The 20,205-nt window shown below is 41.0% G+C and overlaps 1 protein-coding gene across 2 annotated transcripts in view; it reads left to right on the top strand.

Moving 5' to 3' along the window:
- Window positions 1-20,205, top strand: part of PTPRT (protein tyrosine phosphatase receptor type T) — a 453,762-nt gene that overhangs the window by 333,773 nt on the left and 99,784 nt on the right. For both annotated transcript variants that reach the window (XM_040608979.1, XM_040608978.1), the window contains exons 10-11: window positions 2,561-2,762; window positions 6,606-6,708. In XM_040608979.1, coding sequence (XP_040464913.1) covers window positions 2,561-2,762; window positions 6,606-6,708 — 305 coding nt within the window. The remainder of the gene's footprint in view (window positions 1-2,560; window positions 2,763-6,605; window positions 6,709-20,205) is intronic.

Raw genomic sequence — 20,205 nt, 5'->3', positions numbered from 1 at the left:
GAACAGAGTCTCCACTGCAGAAACAGTAATCTCACAGTTTGGCTATGCCATGAGTCTCTCTTTACTGTAGCTTATATATCCTAAAAAAAAAAAAAAAAAAAAAAAAAAAAAGGTTTGGGAAATACTGAAGTCTGGTCTGAGCAAGCAGTCTTTCTGAAAATTGACCCACTCCACAATCTCAAATCATGGACACACTCTCTCAAGAACAGTTTTCTCCTTCTCCACTTCTCATGGTTGACCCAGGTTGTGTTACGGTCCCGTGTACTCATATTCTCTGCTATAGCCAACAAGAAATAGACTGTTTTGTTTTTCTTTTTTAAATCAGTGACTTTTTTTTTCCTCTCTTGAAAGCTTTTCTGGCTCTATTTGCCTTGAGGCGATAGTTCTTTTAATGAAGAAAAATAAACTTTTGTAGTGATTTTAGAAGTGGTGAAGGTAGCTGAATACTTTTATTTATACAGAGATCAAGGAGAAGTGCGTCTTCCACTTACATTTATAGCCTCCTCTTTAATGTGCTTGAAAAGAAATGCCACTGAATTTGCATAGACTGCTACCTGGACATCCTGTGAGTGCAGTTTTCAGTGGCCCAGCAGTAGGAAATTCTCTTTCTTTTTCCTAAACTCCTATTTTTGCTGGTTCCCCCTCAGAATTTTATAGAATTGCTGTTTCTTTAGCACTTGATTTGCAAATAGAGCACACAGATTACATCTGTTCATTCCTACCAACTGGATTAAATGCATTTTTCTTTCTGGATTTTTGTATGGCACTCACTGGGTCGTGACTCTTAATTTAATGTGTTTGTTGCTTGCTCTAACTCTAAATGGTGCTTTTACAGATTCCTTTGCCTTGAAACACCTTGATGCAATCATCAATTTAAGAAACAGTTCTTAAACTGTTAAAATATTGTCCTATAACATGCCGCATTGGATGGTCCTCACCTCACCTTAGGAAAAGGACTGAGTGTAAAGATTTCTCCTCCCTGTATTTAATTTTTTTTGTTTGTTTTGATGACCATTGTGGGATCTCTCTCTTTCTCAGGTTTCTAGCAAGTAATAAAAATTTAAAAACTGGTTGTAATTCCTGGAGAAATTAGTGGGTTTTCAATAAAATCATCTGCAAGCCTCCTTAGTTATAATTTCTTTAAGAGTTCTGCTTTTGTAATTTCTTGCTGCCCTGTAGGAGTAGTTTAATTCACGGCCCTTCTCCATTACACTGCCTTGTCTTGGGTGTCAGCTCTAAATTGTTCTTCTCTGTCCAAATAACAGGATTGACACAGTCACACCCTTCTTTCATGTCAGGAGCATCAGTCTCTGTCTCTTATTTATCCTGTTATTATTAAACTGCACCTTTTTAAACATTGTATATTTATTTTTCCTCAGAATGTAACCTTTCCCTCCTGTCATAAAGCAAGTGACTTACAAATTTTCAAAGGCTCTTTCAGCAAAGCTGGGAATTAGATTCTTGTGGAGTCCTTCATAAAAAATTGAAGACATCGTGTATTAACATACATTGATTTATTCATAGTGTTTCATTACAAATAAGCGAGGATCCCATAATAACAGGAAAGGTTAGGAGAGCAGTGGAGCACGTTATATTTTATTGACAGCTCCATTGAAATTGAGCTGCCTTTTGGATTGAATTTGGAACGCAGGCAAGGAATTGGCTGGTAAATAAGTCATGAGTTTTACTCGCAGGTATCTGTATATGAGCAGGGATGCCATGGGTAAGCGTAACGCAGCTCGAGCAGCATTTTGAAGGTGTGCTTTCAGCTCGGATTCCTCTAGAGGTGTGTTAGCACCAGCCGTGTGTATTCGCGAGCAGCTCTCCAGGTCTGTAACCCTGCTGACTCACGGTCCCAAGCAACCCCCCCCCCCCAGGCATGGGACCACGTGTGAACCTGCCATAAGCACGGAGCAGGGGGAGGGAAATGGTACCCAAAGCTGGCTTACAGGCACAGGGGAGAAGAAGAGAAGGGCTTTTGTCTAAAGACTTGGTGATACTTATTTCATTTAAACATCCAATTTCATTTTGGTCTGGTCTCTTTAGCACAGAAAAAGACTTCCAAAACTTCTGTTGTCAGTAAAAGGCTCCCATTGTTTTCAGCAGCCTTGTGAGAAGACCAATTGCCAGAAGAAAAAAAATACAATACTTGATGGAAAATGTATGCCTGTTTGCACCAAAAGTTTTTGTATGCTCTGGGGGATTGTATGGGAAATTCTCATGAAAATTCTGCTGGTCATGCTGTGTGTGCTCTGGTTTGGCTGCAAAAGTTCTGAGCTTTGGAACAAAAAGCAATTATTTGCAGCTTTTGTTTTAAACCGACACATGCTGAGGTTTTAGTGGCGAGAAGAAATTAGTATTTTCCCTAAGTAGAGCCTTGGAAAATATTGTCATGTTTGTTTGACAGCATCCAAATACAGAACCAGTCACCAGAGATACTGAAATACTGTCTGTCCTGGTATTTTCGGTGTCTAGACTCAAGCGATGACAAAATCGGGGAGCAGGGAAAGGCCAGGTGCAGAAGGCCCCTTATCACCTTGTCCTTGTTCTTCATTTGCAGATTACATACAAGGCCGTTGGGTCTCTGGATCCCAGTGCTGACCTGTCCAGCCAAAGAGGGAAAGTCTTCAAACTAAGGAATGAAACACATCACCTCTTTGTAGGATTATACCCAGGGACTACGTATTCATTCACCATCAAAGCCAGCACAGTCAAGGGCTTTGGGCCACCCATCACAACACGGATTGCAACTAAGATTTCAGGTACTGCTTTGGAGAAGAGAAAATAACTTTATAAGGATTCATTCTTTAGACCCTGCAGCTGATGCATAAAACGATAAAAAGGTCTTTAGCTTAGTGTCTCATAGTTTCATAGGGCAAATTTTTCAAACGACCACAATCCTGTATCGCTGCGTGTGTGGGTTACAAATGCAGTGGTTAATCTGTGGGCGTCTTAAAATATCCACAAGCACCTTTGTGGAACATTCAAAATGAGAGCCTTTGTTAGTTCTACAAATGAACTATCCCTATAATAATTGCTGGTATTATCTGCATGGCTGGGGAAGCTCCTTCAGTAGTGTGACTTTTATTTTCACAATGCACAAAAATGGATGTAACAAAGTAATTGAATTAATAGTGCAAGGAGACTAAAGGAGAAAAGCTGGTTTTGTGTTTTCTTTCTAAGGGCAGAGCGAGGGCTTGAGGTAGACAAGTGTATGAAAGGCACTAAAATCAGGAGGCACGGCAAAGAGAAGGTGCATGTTTCTCTAGGGAAAAAAAGGAAACTTAGGCTAGCTATCAAAATAAAAAGAAAAGATGGATAAAGGGATGGTAGAGATGATATTGGGCAGACAAATATAGATTTTAATTTCAAAATTTAATTGATAGCACTAAAGTAGGTTTTCTAACAGTTTAAAACTGTCATTTTTTGGAATACCTTAACTGTGTTTTCAGTAAAGCCAAAATAAAAGTTTGGCACATCCAGGACACTTGTAATGCTTGAAATTATGGCTGGGTGCCGTGGAAAAGAGTGCACTACAGTGCATATTTTCCATTGCCCTATTTCAAAATTGGTTTAATAAAAATAAGTTGTTAGTAGTAAGTGACAGTGTGAATTTTAAGGAAGCAAAAGGTATCGGTTCCCTCCACTAGGCATCAGCGGGGACTGGACCATTAACATTTAGTGCAGAAGCTGGTGTCTCAGCCACTTGAAGCAAAGCCATTAACTGTCCTAACAGCTCTGTGGACTGTTAGGGTTTATGCAGCCCTACTGCTAAGGGAAGGCACAACGTGCACTGTATTCACTTGTTACCAGAGAAATAAAATAGCACAGTAAATGGCAGTGCTTTTTCTCTCTGATTCAGTTTCTTTGCATTTTATTATTCAGTGAGTGCTTAAATTGTGTTAAAGCCTGCGTGATTATTAGCTGTATGCACACCAATCTTGGCTTATTGTACTTTTTTTTCTTTTTTCTTTTTTTCCTTTTTTCTTTTTCCACCTTCCAAACACCTGATTCACAGTAGGTAGGCACAGACTCCATGCAGGCATTTGGGTAGTCTCTGACATTCGATTATCTCATTGCATGGTCAGTCCGTCAGTCCTACGTATGTAATTTGGAAATTACTGTTAAACTTGCTCTGAGAGGCAATCCCAAGGTTAGTAGAGAGAAGAAGGATTTTTGCATTGACTGGAATGTCCTTGTAAGACTATATAGATTTTAATATGAAAAGTCATCTATGCTGTAGCAATGTGTGTGTATATGTTTATATGGACACACTTGTTTTTCTCTTAGTCATAATTAAATGGCAGAATTCCTGGGGATTTCTCTTTGGGCAGGAGCGGGATCTTGCAGAACAGGCATTAAATTGATGAGCAATGCTTGCTGTTTTAGAGACATCGCTGCCAATTGTCATTTTATTGAGGTACTACACAACTGTCCCATGTTGAGAACGCAAGAAAACTATATCTTATTTATACTACTATATCTTATTTCAGTGTCTTGTGTCTAATACAGACTCTGATTGCTAAATTACATGCAGTACCATTAGCTAGTCCTGCCAAGATGTATGTTTCTTGTGTTTAGTTCTTGACTATATGGTGTCTGTAAGTAAGATTGCAAATTCTCTGGGGCAGGTGCAGTGTTTTACAGAGGAGATAGCTAAACAGGTCTCATGCACAGCCAGGAGACAGAGAATCATAGACTGGCGTGGGTTGGAAGGGGCCTTAGAGATCACCTAGTTCCAACCCCCGCCGTGGGCAGGGACACCTGCCACCAGCCCAGGCTGCTCCAAGCCCCGTCCAGCCTGGCCTTGGGCACTGCCAGGGATGGGGCACCACAGCTGCTCTGGGCAAACTGGTCCAGCGCCTCGCTACGCTCACAGTGAGGAATTTCTTCCGGACATGTAACCTAATCTCCCCTCTTTCAGCTTAAAGCCACCCCCTTGTCCTGGCACTACAGGCCCTTGCAAAAAGCCCCTCTCCAGCTTCCTTGTCAGCCCCGCTAGGCACTGGGAGCTGCTCTAAGGTCTCCCCAGAGCCTTCCCTTCTCCGGGCTGAGCCACCCCAACTCTCTCACCCTGTCTCCACAGCAGACGTGCCCCAGCCCTCTGAGCACCAGAGCTAGCATATCAGAAACAATTTATTGGCACCAGTGCAGCCCCACTGGGCTAGAAGAAGCTGCTTTAAGAAGGATGATGGAGCCTACAAAGGCAGAGCCCAGCCTGTTCCTGGTGTCTGAACTGGCCCTGAGACCTTTTTGTAGTGCTGCCATGTGCTGTAGCTCTGGTCAGGGCTGGCACTTATCTTGCTGTGGCATCTCCAGCAGATATGGTGATCTCTGGTATAGAAGACCACTGGTGACATGCATCTTCTTTAAATGACTCACACTGCTTCCCCTTGAAGCAGAGCACCTTTTTCAGAGAAATCCTCGTTAAGGAATTGGCATTCATTCTGAACTCATTGCCAGCTTATTGACAGGGAAGTCAGTAGCTGAGCCGATAATAGCAACCACCATTCTTGGCGGTTTTCAGGCATTTAGATAAAAATTCTGATTGTAAACAGGATTACAGTGGAAATCACTGTGAGAGGATTAAATATGGGGTCCCCTGTGATGCAGCTTGTCCTTGTGAGTTACAGATGAACTATTTGTGTGAATTCTTCTGTTTGCTTTATCCTTTAAAGATATTTCAACAAAACTTGCATCTTTGGAATAAATTTGATGCTGCTCTGATCTCATGATCTCTTCAGTTTTTCTACAGTAAAAATTGTCCCAAACAGATGTTTGCTATTGGGGAAAGAAGAAGTAATAAGTGAAATATTTTTGCTAAGGAAAGCTATCCTATTTTCATGAAATGATCCTAACAGAAGATAACAAAGCAGAAGTAGAAAGTAGACTTTGGCCACGTGTGAATATACAGTGTTTTTCTGTTTTGCTTTGGGGAACACTTCAGCGAAGCGATGGTGGTACCATGGCTGGGTATTGCCCGAGTACACTGTTGGAAGCCGTACCAGCCCGCTGCATGTTGATTCAGCATCACTAAAGCACTGGGGTAAAATGTCATGGATTCGAGTGCTAAGATAACCTGCCTAGTTGGTGCTTCTCTCTTTTCATCTTTCGTGCTTTATAACACACCCTCCAGCCTATCAAGGAGACAGCTGAAGTCTATGTATTAAAAACTCTGAGATGTGAGAGGTCTAATTCAATGTCCAGAACAGTGAGCAAGAGCCAGGTTTCCTGGGTGCTGTTCTTAGCTCTGCCACTGATTTCACTCATCCTGAGTGGTCTTTTTATAATGTCCATGCAGTTTTCTTTCTTCACCTTTAAAACTAAAGGAATGATCCCATCTCAAAGGATTACTAGGTCTTAAAAATTTAAGACAGGATTTTCAAAGCCTGTCTGAAGATTTGGGCATCCAATTCCTGTTTAATTTTAATAGGAAAATAGTGTACAAATAGTTAAGTGGTTTTTACAATTTTGGCCATTTTGTATTTTGATGTTTCATTTGAGAGATGTTAAGCGGTCTCCAAGAAATGTTCCTGTTGCGTTGCCATCACTACCAAAGGCAGTAACTGGTGTATAATAATATGTCACTCTTTGTTCTGCTGTAGCACCATCGATGCCAGAATACGACACGGACTCCCCCCTGAACGAGACTGATACTACCATCACGGTTATGCTGAAGCCTGCTCAGTCCCGGGGAGCACCTGTCAGGTAGGTGTTTTGTCTTCTCTTTTCACAGTTCTCCTCTCTCCTTCCTCCCCAGGCTTCACTCACGCCTCTCTCATTCTCATCTGATAATGCAGCTGCTGAAAGTGAACGCTGACTAAAAGGCCAACTCTGCTGTTGATTCTGCCTTTCACAGTTCCCTTTTATAAATGCCTCAACCTACTTGCCTCCTGCTGTTGACCTCCGGGAAGGATTGCTGATAGCATTGCATGGGGTTATTACCCTTTCAGCATCACTTCAGAAGCCTTTGCAGCGCGGCAGCACAGCAGTACGTGCTGCTCTGTGCACCGAGCATTGCCATCCAAAGGTGGAGGCTTCAGGTCTCCATCTCCTGCCCTCTCTTCCATGATGTACAAGGTCTTTTTGTAACTATCGTACGAATGCCCCAATGATCTTTAATGCTTGCGGGATGCGTTCACTCAGATTCTGGATCTAACCGCACTCCTCGCATCTTCATGTTGTAATCTGGCTGGGTGTGGAATGAAGCAGTGATCTAGTCCAGAAAAGATGCACCCTGGTTCAGCGAGGCTTCGCAAGCTTTAGGTAAGCAGTTTCCACTGGCAGAGGAGAGGGTTTAGGGGCAGGGAGCTGAGCAGGCCCCAGTGGAATAGAGTGGGGACCTTGCAGAAAGCATTGCTGACTGCCTCTGAGATGCCTCCCGTTCTTAGTGATGAGGTGCTGGAATGGGACACAGCTGCAGATCTCTCCCTGACTGTGGAAACACGACTCTCGGAGGTCTGTAAGGTCTGTACTTCATTGCTGTCTTCTGTCTGGGTGAGTTTGTACATGGCAAAAGCAGCAGCACACTCGAACAGACCTCCCTTCCGAGCTGGCAGTGCCTTATCAGCCGGTGGCAGGAGCGCCAGCTGGTCATTCATCCCGCAGCCGCCTCAGCTGACAGCATGAACTGGAATTGCTTACGATAAAAATTGTGGCCGCTGCTTTGCGGGGGTATCCAGGAGCTGTGGCCTCCTGGTAGGCTCTTCAGGCTTCTACCTCCAGTTTTGACAAGAGACTCCTCAAATTTTTCCTGTGGGTGGTATTTTAAAAACCCATAGCCCCTTCTTTCAGAGGGACCTGTGTTTCTACACCCCACTGACAGGTTCTTAGTGCTTCTGAAGGATGCCCCACTAGGTATTCAGGGGCAGTAAACTGCCTGATCTGACGGACTATCCTGTTGGTGGCCCACCCTGTGTCACAGGGTTCCCCCAACAAGCATTGATACTCTGAAGCAAAAAAAAATCTGCTCTTTAAGACATAGCACCATCCCTTTTCTGTTTTTTTCTGAGTAACGTATTTTAAAGTTTCCTTTTCAATCTCTGCTACTCCATATGAGCAAATTTAGAAGCCTGTTTGCTGAGTCCTTTAGGGATGTTTTTCTGCTGGAAAAGAGCAGTAAAATCACACAGCTCTGTTTTGTTTTATTTCTTTATATGGGGGAACATTCCTGTATCTCGTTTTACCACCTGCTGTCTTAAAAGTGTTGCTATTTTGTCTTTTTATTGAAAACTCTTGTGATTTTTCTCAAAGTCCATTTACTATACTTTAACTGCATTCAGTGAACAATGTCTTTTCCAGCAAATGCATCTGGTAGAGATTTTTATAAATTTTCACTCTGGTTTCTTTTAATTGCATTGTAGGCTGTTACACACACATTTGCAGAGTGTGCAATATTTATATGCCACATCTAAGTGATAAGATTATTTCTTTTTAGACGGCTGTTTCATTGATGTACAGACGTGGGTAGGAAAACCAGAATGGATGAGGAGGGCAAGGGGGAGGGCATCTTGGTGAGAATTTTAGCTTTTTATTAACTATGAATGTGTGAATACCTTTCCCTGTGTAACCATATAGATTGTTTTAAGTCTAGCCTCAACAAATCCAGTTACTTCAGCTCTGGATTTTCCCAGCCTCTTCCCTTTCCTTTCAGTCTGCTCTGCATACCCTTCAATTTGCGTAAATTCTCTGGAAATGCCATATCCAAAAGCCGGTAGCATTCCCTTGGAGACCTCAACAGCACTCATCAGATTAGGAGAAAACATACTGTGAACTGCTTGTGACACTCTTAACACACAAGAATTAGGTGTTTTTTCCTCCTCGGTGTTTTTTTTTTTTGTGTTCTAGCTGAGATACAATGAATCCTCTTTCTTGTTGTCTGGTTAGCTGTTCTACCTTTTGGTGCGTGTGGTTTTTTTTCTGCTTTACAAGTATAGTATTTTCGATTCTTCTCAATTAAATATAATAAAATTGATTTTCAAAACGCATTAAAATTCTGATACAAACTTAAGTGACTTTAGAGCCCCTCTTAGTCTGATGCTGGGCTCTGTTCAGTTACTGAAGGCATTAATGCAAATGCAGATTTGAGACAAGTGACTGGGAAAGCTCCGTGGGAGCAGCGAGGTGGCGAGGAGGTGACGGGGGGATCCCGCACGGTGCAGTGTGCTGATCTCCTGCCTTCCCTTCCAGATGTGGCCACGCTTTCCTAGATCCCTTCCCTTTTCATGCTGACCTTTCCTATCCCAGTCTGCCTCAGATGGGTTTGAAAAGATACTTGAAAGTAGTCTGGAATAGGTTGGGTTTTTTTTTTTTTTTCCTCACAATGTTTTGTAAAACCTCTGATATTCACTGTGCAGGAATAGGTTGCCCCTCATCTCATCAACCTGACAGTTCCTGCTCTGCAGGGCCTCTGTGTTTTTACTATAGTCCTCCCAAAATGATGATGGAAAAAAAAGTACTATACAAAAATTATTCTTAATATTTCCTCTTGTATGCTGGGGATGGTGAGTTGGAGTACATGTAGGGATGTGACTGTAAACTAGAATCTATACGTAAGATAGTTATGTGACTTTGTCTCGTGTCTTTTCGTTCTGCTGTAGTCTGAGCAGCATACAGATGGAGTATGGTCTGCAAGAGCATTTTTAGAGGAATATTGTAGAATATTTAAAATAAGAGGCGTTGGATTTCCATTCATCTGAAATGCATGTACACCAAAGCCAAAGTCACTTTCAACATTAAGACATTTCTGATGTTCCCCAGTGTTCATGATAAATAACTTTAATTAAGTTGTTTATAAAACTAACGATCACGAACTCGGCATTATTAACAATCTATAGATAACAATGAAGACACTTTCATATGATCTAATAGGAATAATATAAACTTAGATCTTCTTTGATCTATTTTGTCTATTGCCAAAATAAAGATGAAGCCTCTGCCGGCATAAATATTCTCCCTTGTGGCGAAGGCATTTCATTCTTGCCTTTATTTTCCATGGTATAACCCGCAGAGCTTGACTTCATGTTGCCCTTTAAAAATAACTTTTAGGTGTTCTCATATCAATCTAAAACCTGTGAATGGTGCTATGATTGATTTGCTGGAGACTGACATTCATCTATAATAGATTCAGAAGAGGAAAGAAGAATGCAAGTGTTCTCAATCTTTACTCTTCATCTCTTCCCTGAAAATCTCCAATGTGATTTTGAGGATAGTTCTGCCTTTGAATCTGTTATTGTCGGGAGGGCTGAGTCAGCCCTTCATAGATTATTCACATATGACATCTTTAGACCTCTATTTGAGAATTTATATCCCATTCACTGCTTGAAAATACCATTGTGAGGGATTTTATCCCGGTGACATGTCCACTGGGCTGGTTTTTCTGTGTTGGCTGTTTGAAAGTCCATCTGGTTTATTAACATGTGGTTGGTTCTATCAATCTACCTATATTACTGTTATGGAGAACATCAAATTTCCAGAGCATGTATTAGTTTTAAGGATTTCAGAGTTTAAAGAAAAGCTCACCTTAGGTGTGATTGCCCTGTCGATATGCTGCTCTGTGTAGTAGAGCTGTAGGACACTGTAGAAGGACTTCAGAGAAGAGTTTGCAATTGTTTTGGGGGCTGTCAGACAGTGGAGAACTTTTTTGTTGGAAAAAAGAGGAATTTAATCTCCCTATCTTCCTGCCGTTCTCTGAGGTTTAGCCACCTGACCCCTGTACTGTGCTAAATATCAGTATTATTAGGACAGAGGTATTTAATCTTTGCACCTTCCTTAATGCATACAGAAGTTGTTGGGGAAAATATATATATATATATATATATGCTTGCAGTGTAAGTAGCATGTGTAAGTGATCCTGAAGAAATATATTCAGGTAAGAGTCATTTATTGTGTATGCAACGGTCAGATGCCTGTAATCACTTTGGTGGTGAGGAAGGAAGGGTTAGTTTATTAAATGTACATCTTAAAGGAAACAGGTAAATCTAAATAGTAGCATGGGAGTTTAAGTATTTTAAATATATTTAGAAGTACTGAGTAAAGGTGAAACAAATATTTTGCCATCAACAGCCAGGCAGTAGGAGAAATTAATTTATATGAACCAAGCCCCATGTTACTCGAGTATTATCATCCAATTCTTTGTCTTCCAAGCATGAAATAAAGGAAATATTTTTGGTCTACGTGATGCTAAACAAATGCAGAGAAAACAGCTGTAGTGTTATTTAACAGAACACCTAAGAACGATGTTTTTTTCTGGTTTTGTGCTCAAGCTATTCTCCAAGCAAACAATCCCACATGATGTATCTGTGTACTTATAAATTCCTACACATAGTAACAAATGAAAATTTTCTGGACTGGTATTGCTTCCATTTTATATTGGAGAACGGAGACTTTGACTAGATAAAACTTGCCTTCCATTTTGTCTGCAACAAAGTAGAAATTGAAAATCTCTGGAGCCATAGGCTATAACTTTAATCTCCAGATAATTCTTCTCTGTGTGTGTGTTTTATGTTTTCAGGCATCCTCTGTTCATCCTGAGCTTACATTTCCTATATCCCTCTTGCTAGCATCCTTCTTTAGATTTTGTTTTTAATGTACAATAGTTCTTTCCATCCTTGTGAAGGAGTGGTCTGCAAGCCTAGTGACCTTGGTTCTGTGGTGGAGGAGGAATGAGACAAGAAGCTATAAACCTGCAATATCTGCTGGGGGTTTTGTTTTATTTTACAGGTGATGGCTTTGGTGTATAGATCTCCATAGCTATATAGGGAGCGATGCTGTTCAGCTCGCTGCTTTGCAGCTTCTTAGTGGCATCATGTAAGCTTGCCTCAGGCATTTATGTTGATAATTAATTCATTAATGCCAAGAAAGGGTGGCAGTTTCTTGTTCTTAAAACTCCCACGCAGTGTACCTTGTGTTTGAAAATAAAGACTGGAGTCAAGGATCAGCGAAACGATAAAAAAGGTTCTAATGTTGAAAGCTATGGGAAGCATAACAAATTAATGTGCCCTTGGTAATTCTGAAAGTTCAGCTGCCTTGATAGGCATGTTATAAATACCTGGAAAATAAAACTCCTGGCTTGCTTTTTCTAAACGCATTCAAATGTATGCATCACATGACTTGGTTGATTGAATACAGGGCAAACAGTCATCACATTAGATCTTTTCATTTTGTAGTATCTAATGAGGAATGAGATTATCAATCTAGGCCTCTGATATTATAAGCCTAATTATCTGTATTAATTAACATCTCCTATAATATACCTCAGGGATATTGTTCTGAAATCACTCAAGCTGGGTTTCTCCCGCATGGCACTCTGCCTTTAATTTAGGCCAGAGTTTGAAGGTAAATGAATGAGTTTCTTTCCTCTTAGCTATGAACCAGATCTGCTTTTTCTTTAACAATGTGTGAATGCGAGAGAATGAGAACTTGGGTGAGAGGCGTGGAATCATGGCAGCTGCATAGATTAGCGTGATGATTTTGATACCGAGAAGGACTGGAGCAGAGTTGCATGGTAAGCATTGCCAGGCTTGTCCTCCTCAGCATGTCCAAACCCTGGTGAGCTGCCCAGAGCCTCACCAGAGCCTGAGCACATGCTTCCATTTCAGCTGGAGTTGTTGCAGGGTGGCTTTACATCATGCATGACAACTTCAGCAGTTCTTGATGTTATTCTGAATCTTAGAAGTGCTTTGCCTTCTGTTATCAGGAGAGAAGCAGAATGGAGATACAGGGATGCAGCAGGATGCAAGGTGACAACCATAATTATCAGGAAAGAATATTTAGCCTTTTATGTAGTACAGTGTAATTAGCTGAATGGATGTTTCTAGGCTTTTTTAGTTCCCCCTGAAGAGTAAGGTGTTGGCCCTAAAAAGTGAGGAGCGAGGCCATTTGGGGTCTATTGTCTCATCTGGTACAGGACAATGCGTTTTTTTTTTACTGGATCAGCGTATGTTAGTCTGAGAATACTGTCCCTTAAAAGGTCCTAAAACTGCATTTGCCCGTTTATCAGCCGTCAGAAACACAGCCCTTCTGTGAGCCTGGGCGACCTGCCGTGTCTTACTAACTGTTCCACAGGGAGCTTTGGCAGTAGGCAGAAATGGGAGAGGAAATCCATAAAATCTGCATATATTTTAATGATAATATTTTAACAATCAAATTACACATAAAGCCAATTCTTTTGTGTCAAGCAGCATTTTATTAGCTCTACAATGAAGCTTTTGCTAACACTTTTTAGTTTTATGAAGGCCTGAGGATACTGAGTGGGGAGTGAATGTTTTTGCATAAATATTTTATGCTGACCGCATAAACTGTCAGATTAAATTCCCGCAATCAAAAGGTTAATGAAGTCTGAACTTTAAGATGAGAATCACAAATGGATGGCTGTTGTGTCACATCAAGCTGTTGGGTGGTAAGATGAGGGACCAGGAGGACAAACCCATGGTTACCAGTGTGAAGGTTTCTTTTTCCAAGACATTTCTTTGCTTCATAGCTCCCAGGGCCAATACGCCCCTTCCTTGTTATCACAGGATAAAAGGGTAATAGCAAACTGTAAAAAAAAAAAATAAAATATTTAAATCGGAAACTCTGAATCTTGAGGCATACTACTAAGCCTCCTTTTGCCTGTGAAAGCCCTTGGATCAGACCCTTCGATGGGCTGGACGGAGCTTGACCACAGCTACTCAAGGTCAGAGCAGCCCACGGGAAGGAGCTTGGCTCTTTTTGTGGACCACAGAGAATGATTTACCTAATTGAAGCAGCTCCTTAAGATACTGAAAATGAGATGGGATGAGTCTGGGCACAAGTCCCTGGCAAACGTCCGCCCCTCAGAAGCAGCACACAAGTGTTATCCAAACAACAGTCCCCTCTACCAGGAGAAAGGATGATGAGTTCGGAGGGCAAGTGGGCTCTTTTCTGTTGCATGTGGCTTGCAGCGTTTATGCCAGCAAGTGCCCCTCAATGCACCTCTAATAGCACAAAAACACGATAAAAGGGCAGATGAGTAAGCTCTGCTTTGCTGTTGCAGACTAAGGCATTTCAGGATTTAATTATACTACAGGTATATAAATTCCGGAAACATGTTAATGCTCCCGTGATTAAAATTATAGAGGGCCTAATTGAAAAAGCATAAACCGAATTGAAGAATTCCTAATTATAGTTTGCTTTGAGGTGTTAATTTCCTCCATAATGAATGCATAATTTCTTGGAACTAGAAAAGGGGGTTGCTGCACCGGTGCGTGGGCTGCAGATGGAATGAAGGGATTATCATAAATGCAGCCAGACTATTCAGAAGAATAAACCTCTGCAGCCATGATGCTATTCTGCCTCTCTATAATTTCAGTTCTCCTTGCACAGCGCTTTTCCAAAGCAAAAGGCAGAGCTAGGAGTTAGTGAGGGATTTGCTTAGTGTGCAAAAGGAGGGGGGAAATAAGACTGGTTTAATTAAAAGTAGTCATGGTGCAAAAGAGGCAGGCGAGGAGAGAGGCAGTACATACGGTATTTCCCGTGGAAAGGTCAAACAGCAAAACAGAAGAGGAGGCAACGCCAACATCCCTCGCTGCCCAGCTTGACAGTTCCTCAAGTAACTGTAGGAGCTGATGTTGATGCAGCTTGAGGGAGTTTTCTGCCAAAGGATACACCTTATATGTAATGGTTTCTCTTGTATAAAAAAAAAAAAATAATGCTTAGTTTTGAAGGGAGCTGGCGAACTACAGGATTATTAGATGTAACTTCCTAATGTTTAAATCTGCCCCATTGCCGCTGTGGTGGTGGAAGGTCAGAGATGTTTACAGATGATGACAGAGTAGCTTCAAATTGCTGCAGGGAAGCCCTTACCCTTAGGATTTTCCATCTGGCTTTTCTCCATCCTCAATTTTCCTTCATTCCAGGTGGGAGAGGTGGTAGTGAAAGTTCCATTTAAGACCTCTCCCTGGCGTCAGAAGCATGATGATGTTGCGCTTTTTGGAAAGCATAGTGTCCAGAAAAGGTAGAAAGAATGTGGCTGATATGCCTGCAGCTTCAGGTGCTGAAAATCTATATTGCCCTTACCCAGGAGAGCTCATCTTTTCTATTGTACAGGGATGGTGTAACGGCAAGCAGACTGTTACCCGACCATCAGAGCCTTGACTGGTAATGAAGTGTGTCCTGAGCTTAGAAACAGAGCACATTCCCTCTTTTTGTCTTGTGCTTTTCTAAGCCTTCTAGTTGGGAGGGAAAAGAAAGAAAAAAAAAAAAGAAAAAAAAAGGAAGAAACCCACAAAAATATTTTTTCTAGTATTCTCTCTTAAAAAAGACATCAGATTCTTATGTGTGGGTTTTCCCTCTGTGGTCTGGTAGCTAGGGTTGTGGAAAAGGGAGAGAAAGCTTTGAAATCCAAACTAGGTTATTTCTGTGTCCAAATGGACCTAGTTTCATGGAAGCCGTTGGAAATACCCAAATTAATTCTGACTGAGAATCTATGCAAATACACCCATCCCCTTGTCCAAACCACCGCTTTTATGAAGGACATGGCAGAAGGTATCGGCCAGTCGCAGTAAGCACGTGCCACAGTCTCTCCTTGCCCCGCAGGTCGTTCAAGAACCACTTTGGCTCTTCCATGTCCTTGAATTTTCCTTCTGGTCTTAAACTAGCGATCACCGAGGATGGCGATAAGACCACAGTCAGCAATGCCTGTTTAATGCCAAGCGACATTAACAAAAAGAGGGTTTGGGGGTGGGTTTTTTTAGTAGATCAAACAGATGGCAGGTGGCTCAGGAGGGAAAAAACACCTCCAAAGCCACTAACATTAGCTCCTGTTGCAGCGAAAGCCGTATCTGTCTGCACTCATTATCTTTAATCTGCCAGCACAAAATAACATTGAACTGGAGAGATAGGGGCTGGGACTGTTCTGCTGGGGAGCAGCAGCTATTATGTCTAATCTGTGTTGCAAGCCAGGTCGGGCTTATGGGGAGATGGTTGAGATAGTGGAGCACAGAGCTTTGAAATGCCCTCTGGTTATTTTTTTTTTTTCCCCTCTTTCTTTCTTTTTTAAAATGTTTATTTCCAAGAAGATTAAACTGAGAGAATTTAAAGCATTTAAAATAATGATGCATAAATAATACAAGTAAATAGATGCAGTACCAGTGTTCTGGTGGTCTGGGTATAGAAAGAAGGTAATTTTTTGAGCTAGAAAGAAGGTAATTTTTTGAGTATGGATAGCACCTTTTATTAGACCAAATGACACAGCTGGGAAAAAATGGGCTTTTAAGCACACAAATCCTTCTTTTTGGTCAGTAAATGCTGACTGTCAATACAATTGTCTTTTTGACAACTACTTAGATTTTGTGCATGTGGCCATGTTTCTTTTTGCTGTGCACAGACACTGCAGTCATGATTAGGCTTGCTCAGAACCAGAAGGGAATATTTGCATTTTTAGATTTCTTTCAGTATTTGTCCTTCCTTGGAAAGACGTGGTCGTTAGTCGCTCATAGAAGGGTAATGGTAAGTGGAACATTGTGAGGTTGGAAGCACCGATTTTAATATATGTATTTATGTATCGATGCACACGCATATGCACACACATGGGTATTTAGATGCACACACATGCACACAGCTGTTCATTTAACTCATCATTGTACCTGCTTATTAGCACAGCGTCACTACTGGTGTTTGTGGAAGTTTGACAATCTGTTGAGTCTTTTGTGTGGTGCAGTTTTAAGAACGAGGCAGTCTCCAGAACGCCTCTTTTTCCCAGCTCCTCCTGCATCTCTGCAGGTCACATCTCTCGTGATGCCCAAAGACATTTTCTATGTTATTTTGCCTTTTTGAAAGACTCTGTAGGATTAGCATATGTTCAGGCTGGAAACTCCAGACTCCATTAGGCAGAACATACTTGGCTGGTGGGTGGAATTAGGTATATTGTGCAAGAATGTGGGGATTTGTTTACATACAACTGATACTGCCTGATGCCAGGCAAATCATTCATTGCACTTTCTGCATGCCACTGTTTATACATCTGTTGGGATGAAAGTCTACACACCTAGGGTCTGAGGCTGTGTAATATTACATTTGACATTACATTATCACTTTTTTTCCACCCCCCAGAAAAAAAAAAAAACAACAAAAAACCAAAAACAACCCCAAACAACAACAATAACAAACCCCCAAACTCTGTTGCTTTCTAATAGCTTTTTCAATTTTTAGTCAGTTCTAGGAATTTTATGTGTTGCTGCAGTATGACTGCAAAGAAATTTCAGGCAAAGTATTCCGACCAAAGATAGCATTTCATATAGTGATGCTGGTAGGATGCTTTTCTACAAATACTAATATTTTGAGTTTGCTTTTCTTTTTTCTTAAGCTTGACACAGTGCACAATTCCTTAAATAGATGCCACCGCCTGTCCCACGGGTAGCTCATCACAGTTACTGATACTGATTGGGGGGGACCATACCTCTTTTCCATACAGGGAGGATGCAGCCTTTCAACTTTCTTTTTCTAGAGCCCATTTCAATCACTATAGAAATTTAACAAAGCTTGAAATTTTACCGATAAAAGAATTGCCGTGTGAAATCGCTACCCTTTGTTTCATTAATTTCAGGGTATAGCATGCCTTGGTAGTAAATCCAGACTACCGAACGGAACATGAGATTAGAAGAAAATGTGAAGAGGCTCTTACCAACCTTCTTGATTAAATGGATGGCATTATTATTGGCTCTATCTCAGCAGGTTTATTTCATAGCAATGGCAGTAATTGCCATCTCTTCTTTCTGTGCCATTTTTACATATTTGGCTGAATTTGGGTATTTTGTTGGTATTCTTCAACTTCAGTGACTGAGAAGAAGAGTTAATTTATATGAACGTTAAAAGAACACACAAAAATAACTTTGAAATGAAGGATCTGGTGTGAATAACTTCGCAATATGAGAGACTATTTCCTCGAGTAGCATCACTATTATAAGCTTTATTTTTGTGAATGCTTTGCAGATGCGAACAAGCTGATTGATGACAGTGCAGCCCAGTGTTCGTATCAGGCTAGCTTTTGAATCTGTGACATAGCCAAGCATGTTCTAGAAGATGACATCACAGAACAATCTCTTTTTTTTTTTTTCCCCCTGTTTTCTGCATAAAAGTGTTTATTGAAAGCTAATCTTAACTTCAGCGTATCGTATTCTGCATGGAGCTGCTCCAAAGTGTAATGGGAATAGTAGCAATCTTTAATTGATTTTAATGGGTTTCGAATCAGTTCTTAAATAGACAGAAAATTGCAGAACAGTGCACTGGGTCCTGCATGTACGTCCTAGGTGGCTGTGAAACTCAGTTCATTATGTTTTGTAGATTAGTTTCAGAGCTTCTGATTAAAGGTGCTATTGAAGATATTAAGGGTGACATTTTGTAACATGTGAAGCAGGTAACTCAATTCTCAGGAAAATATGGCCAGCTGTTTGAACCCAGAAAACTTTCTGGACTTGGAAACTGTCTGTGGAGTCTATTCCGAGTGCCTGAATGTTGGATTCCAGGGTTCAGGAGGAGCCTGGTGAGGGAATACTGGCCATTATGGCCAAAGGGAAGCGGTACTGTGAGACTCAGTGTGTGCTCCGAACAGCAAGTCTCAGCATCAAGCTTTATGGCAATTACCCATTTAGTTCCTGTAAATTTTCATGGGATTTATGTTCTATAAATCTTTTTTAGAGTTTAGTGGGTTTTCGTTGCATTTTTTACAAAACCCCTTCTATGCATGTTCACGGGAGGGCTGCAGGCGCACTATAAGAAGGATCTCATTTACGGTCTAATTTCACAGGTTTTTTAGAGTAAGCTTTATAGAGTACTGATCGATTTTTATAGGATATTTCCAGCTTCCATCCCCATTATATTTCCTCAGATTTCCCATTATTTTATTTCTTATTGTTTATGTGGCAGAATTTAGGCTTTTATTTCAATACCTTTGTGAAAGGAAAAATAAAGATGTTGACGCTACTCTTCTGTCTCAGTTTGCATCACTGAAATCAACTTGGCCGTAAAACAAGCAATAGCTAATCTGAATTCTAAATGTGGGTGTCAGGCAACACATCAAACCCTTTCCCAATCCAGTATCCTGGGAGATGGCTCCATGCTGTCAGAATAAAAGCAATGAACCTTCATGGATATATACAAATATATTCACATTGGCTTAACCAAATTTGATGGGATCAGAAGTTAAATGGAAAATCAGATGATAAAAAAGCCAGTGTTACATATTTGTAACCTAGATTTTGTGACTTGAATGTTAACTTAAAGAAGAGAGAAAGCTGGCTTGTGTCAGGACTGCTGTATTTAAATAACATCCAGAGAAACTGGTCTGAGGGTGTATTTCCAGTGAACGTTTCCAGCAGGCAGGCCTGGTGTTTGATGACTGAAGTTATATTTATTTTCTGAAGTTTGTTGCAGAGCTCTGCAGTAGGAAATCAGCACTCAGTGTCTGGGGCATCTGTGCGATGCTTGCTGAGGGTATGAACTAGTATGCTGACAACGCTCCAGTGGTCTTAAGAGCTTGCCTCTTAAAAACAATTGTGCTGTAAATAAGAGAAAAGAAGCTGAGTTGGTTGTTGGCCTCCCAAATTATTGTACCTTTGACCCTGTTTGTGTGGACCCGATGCCTTTTATTCACCTCTGTGCAGCATTAAGTCTTGTGGATTGTCAGATAGCATTTGGGTTTTATTTTTATGGGGTTTGGATGGCCTTTTCAGAAGTGCTGAATCTGTTAATTCCATAGAATAGGTGCAACAAGGGCAGTTCAGTGTCCAGCTCCATGCCAGCTGCGACACCCCACATGTCATCAGTCTGAGATGACACAGCTGTTGGAAGATGGTATCTTTTCTATCCTTACTTCATTTGCTCCTCTTTGTCCTTCCTTCTTTGTATTAAGGTAACCATTAATAAGGAAACCGCTGCCGTTTGGTACCTTCTTATTTCCTGTAGCCTGTCAAACAGTATGCTGGAAGTAACTGAGCTACAACTGAGGAGTTCCCCTGCTCTGTAAGGTGAACTACAAAACCTGTTCACAATAGTCTGCTAAAAAATGCACTGTGAGATCAAGCTGTACTAATTGCCACTTACTTTTGTTCCCCAGGAGAAAATATTATTGAAAATAATATGTGACTGCTAATACATTTATGTGTTAAATATTAAAATTAAATGAAAATATATTAAATTTTTATATGATATGAAGAAAATTTAGTACCAAAATTGGTCCAGAGGGAGTAC

This window comes from Falco naumanni, chromosome 10 (genome assembly GCF_017639655.2).
Source record: "Falco naumanni isolate bFalNau1 chromosome 10, bFalNau1.pat, whole genome shotgun sequence".
In the NCBI taxonomy this organism is placed as follows: Eukaryota; Metazoa; Chordata; class Aves; order Falconiformes; family Falconidae; genus Falco; species Falco naumanni.
Note: the sequence above shows the minus strand (reverse complement) of the source record. Positions and strands in the feature narration are given on the sequence as shown.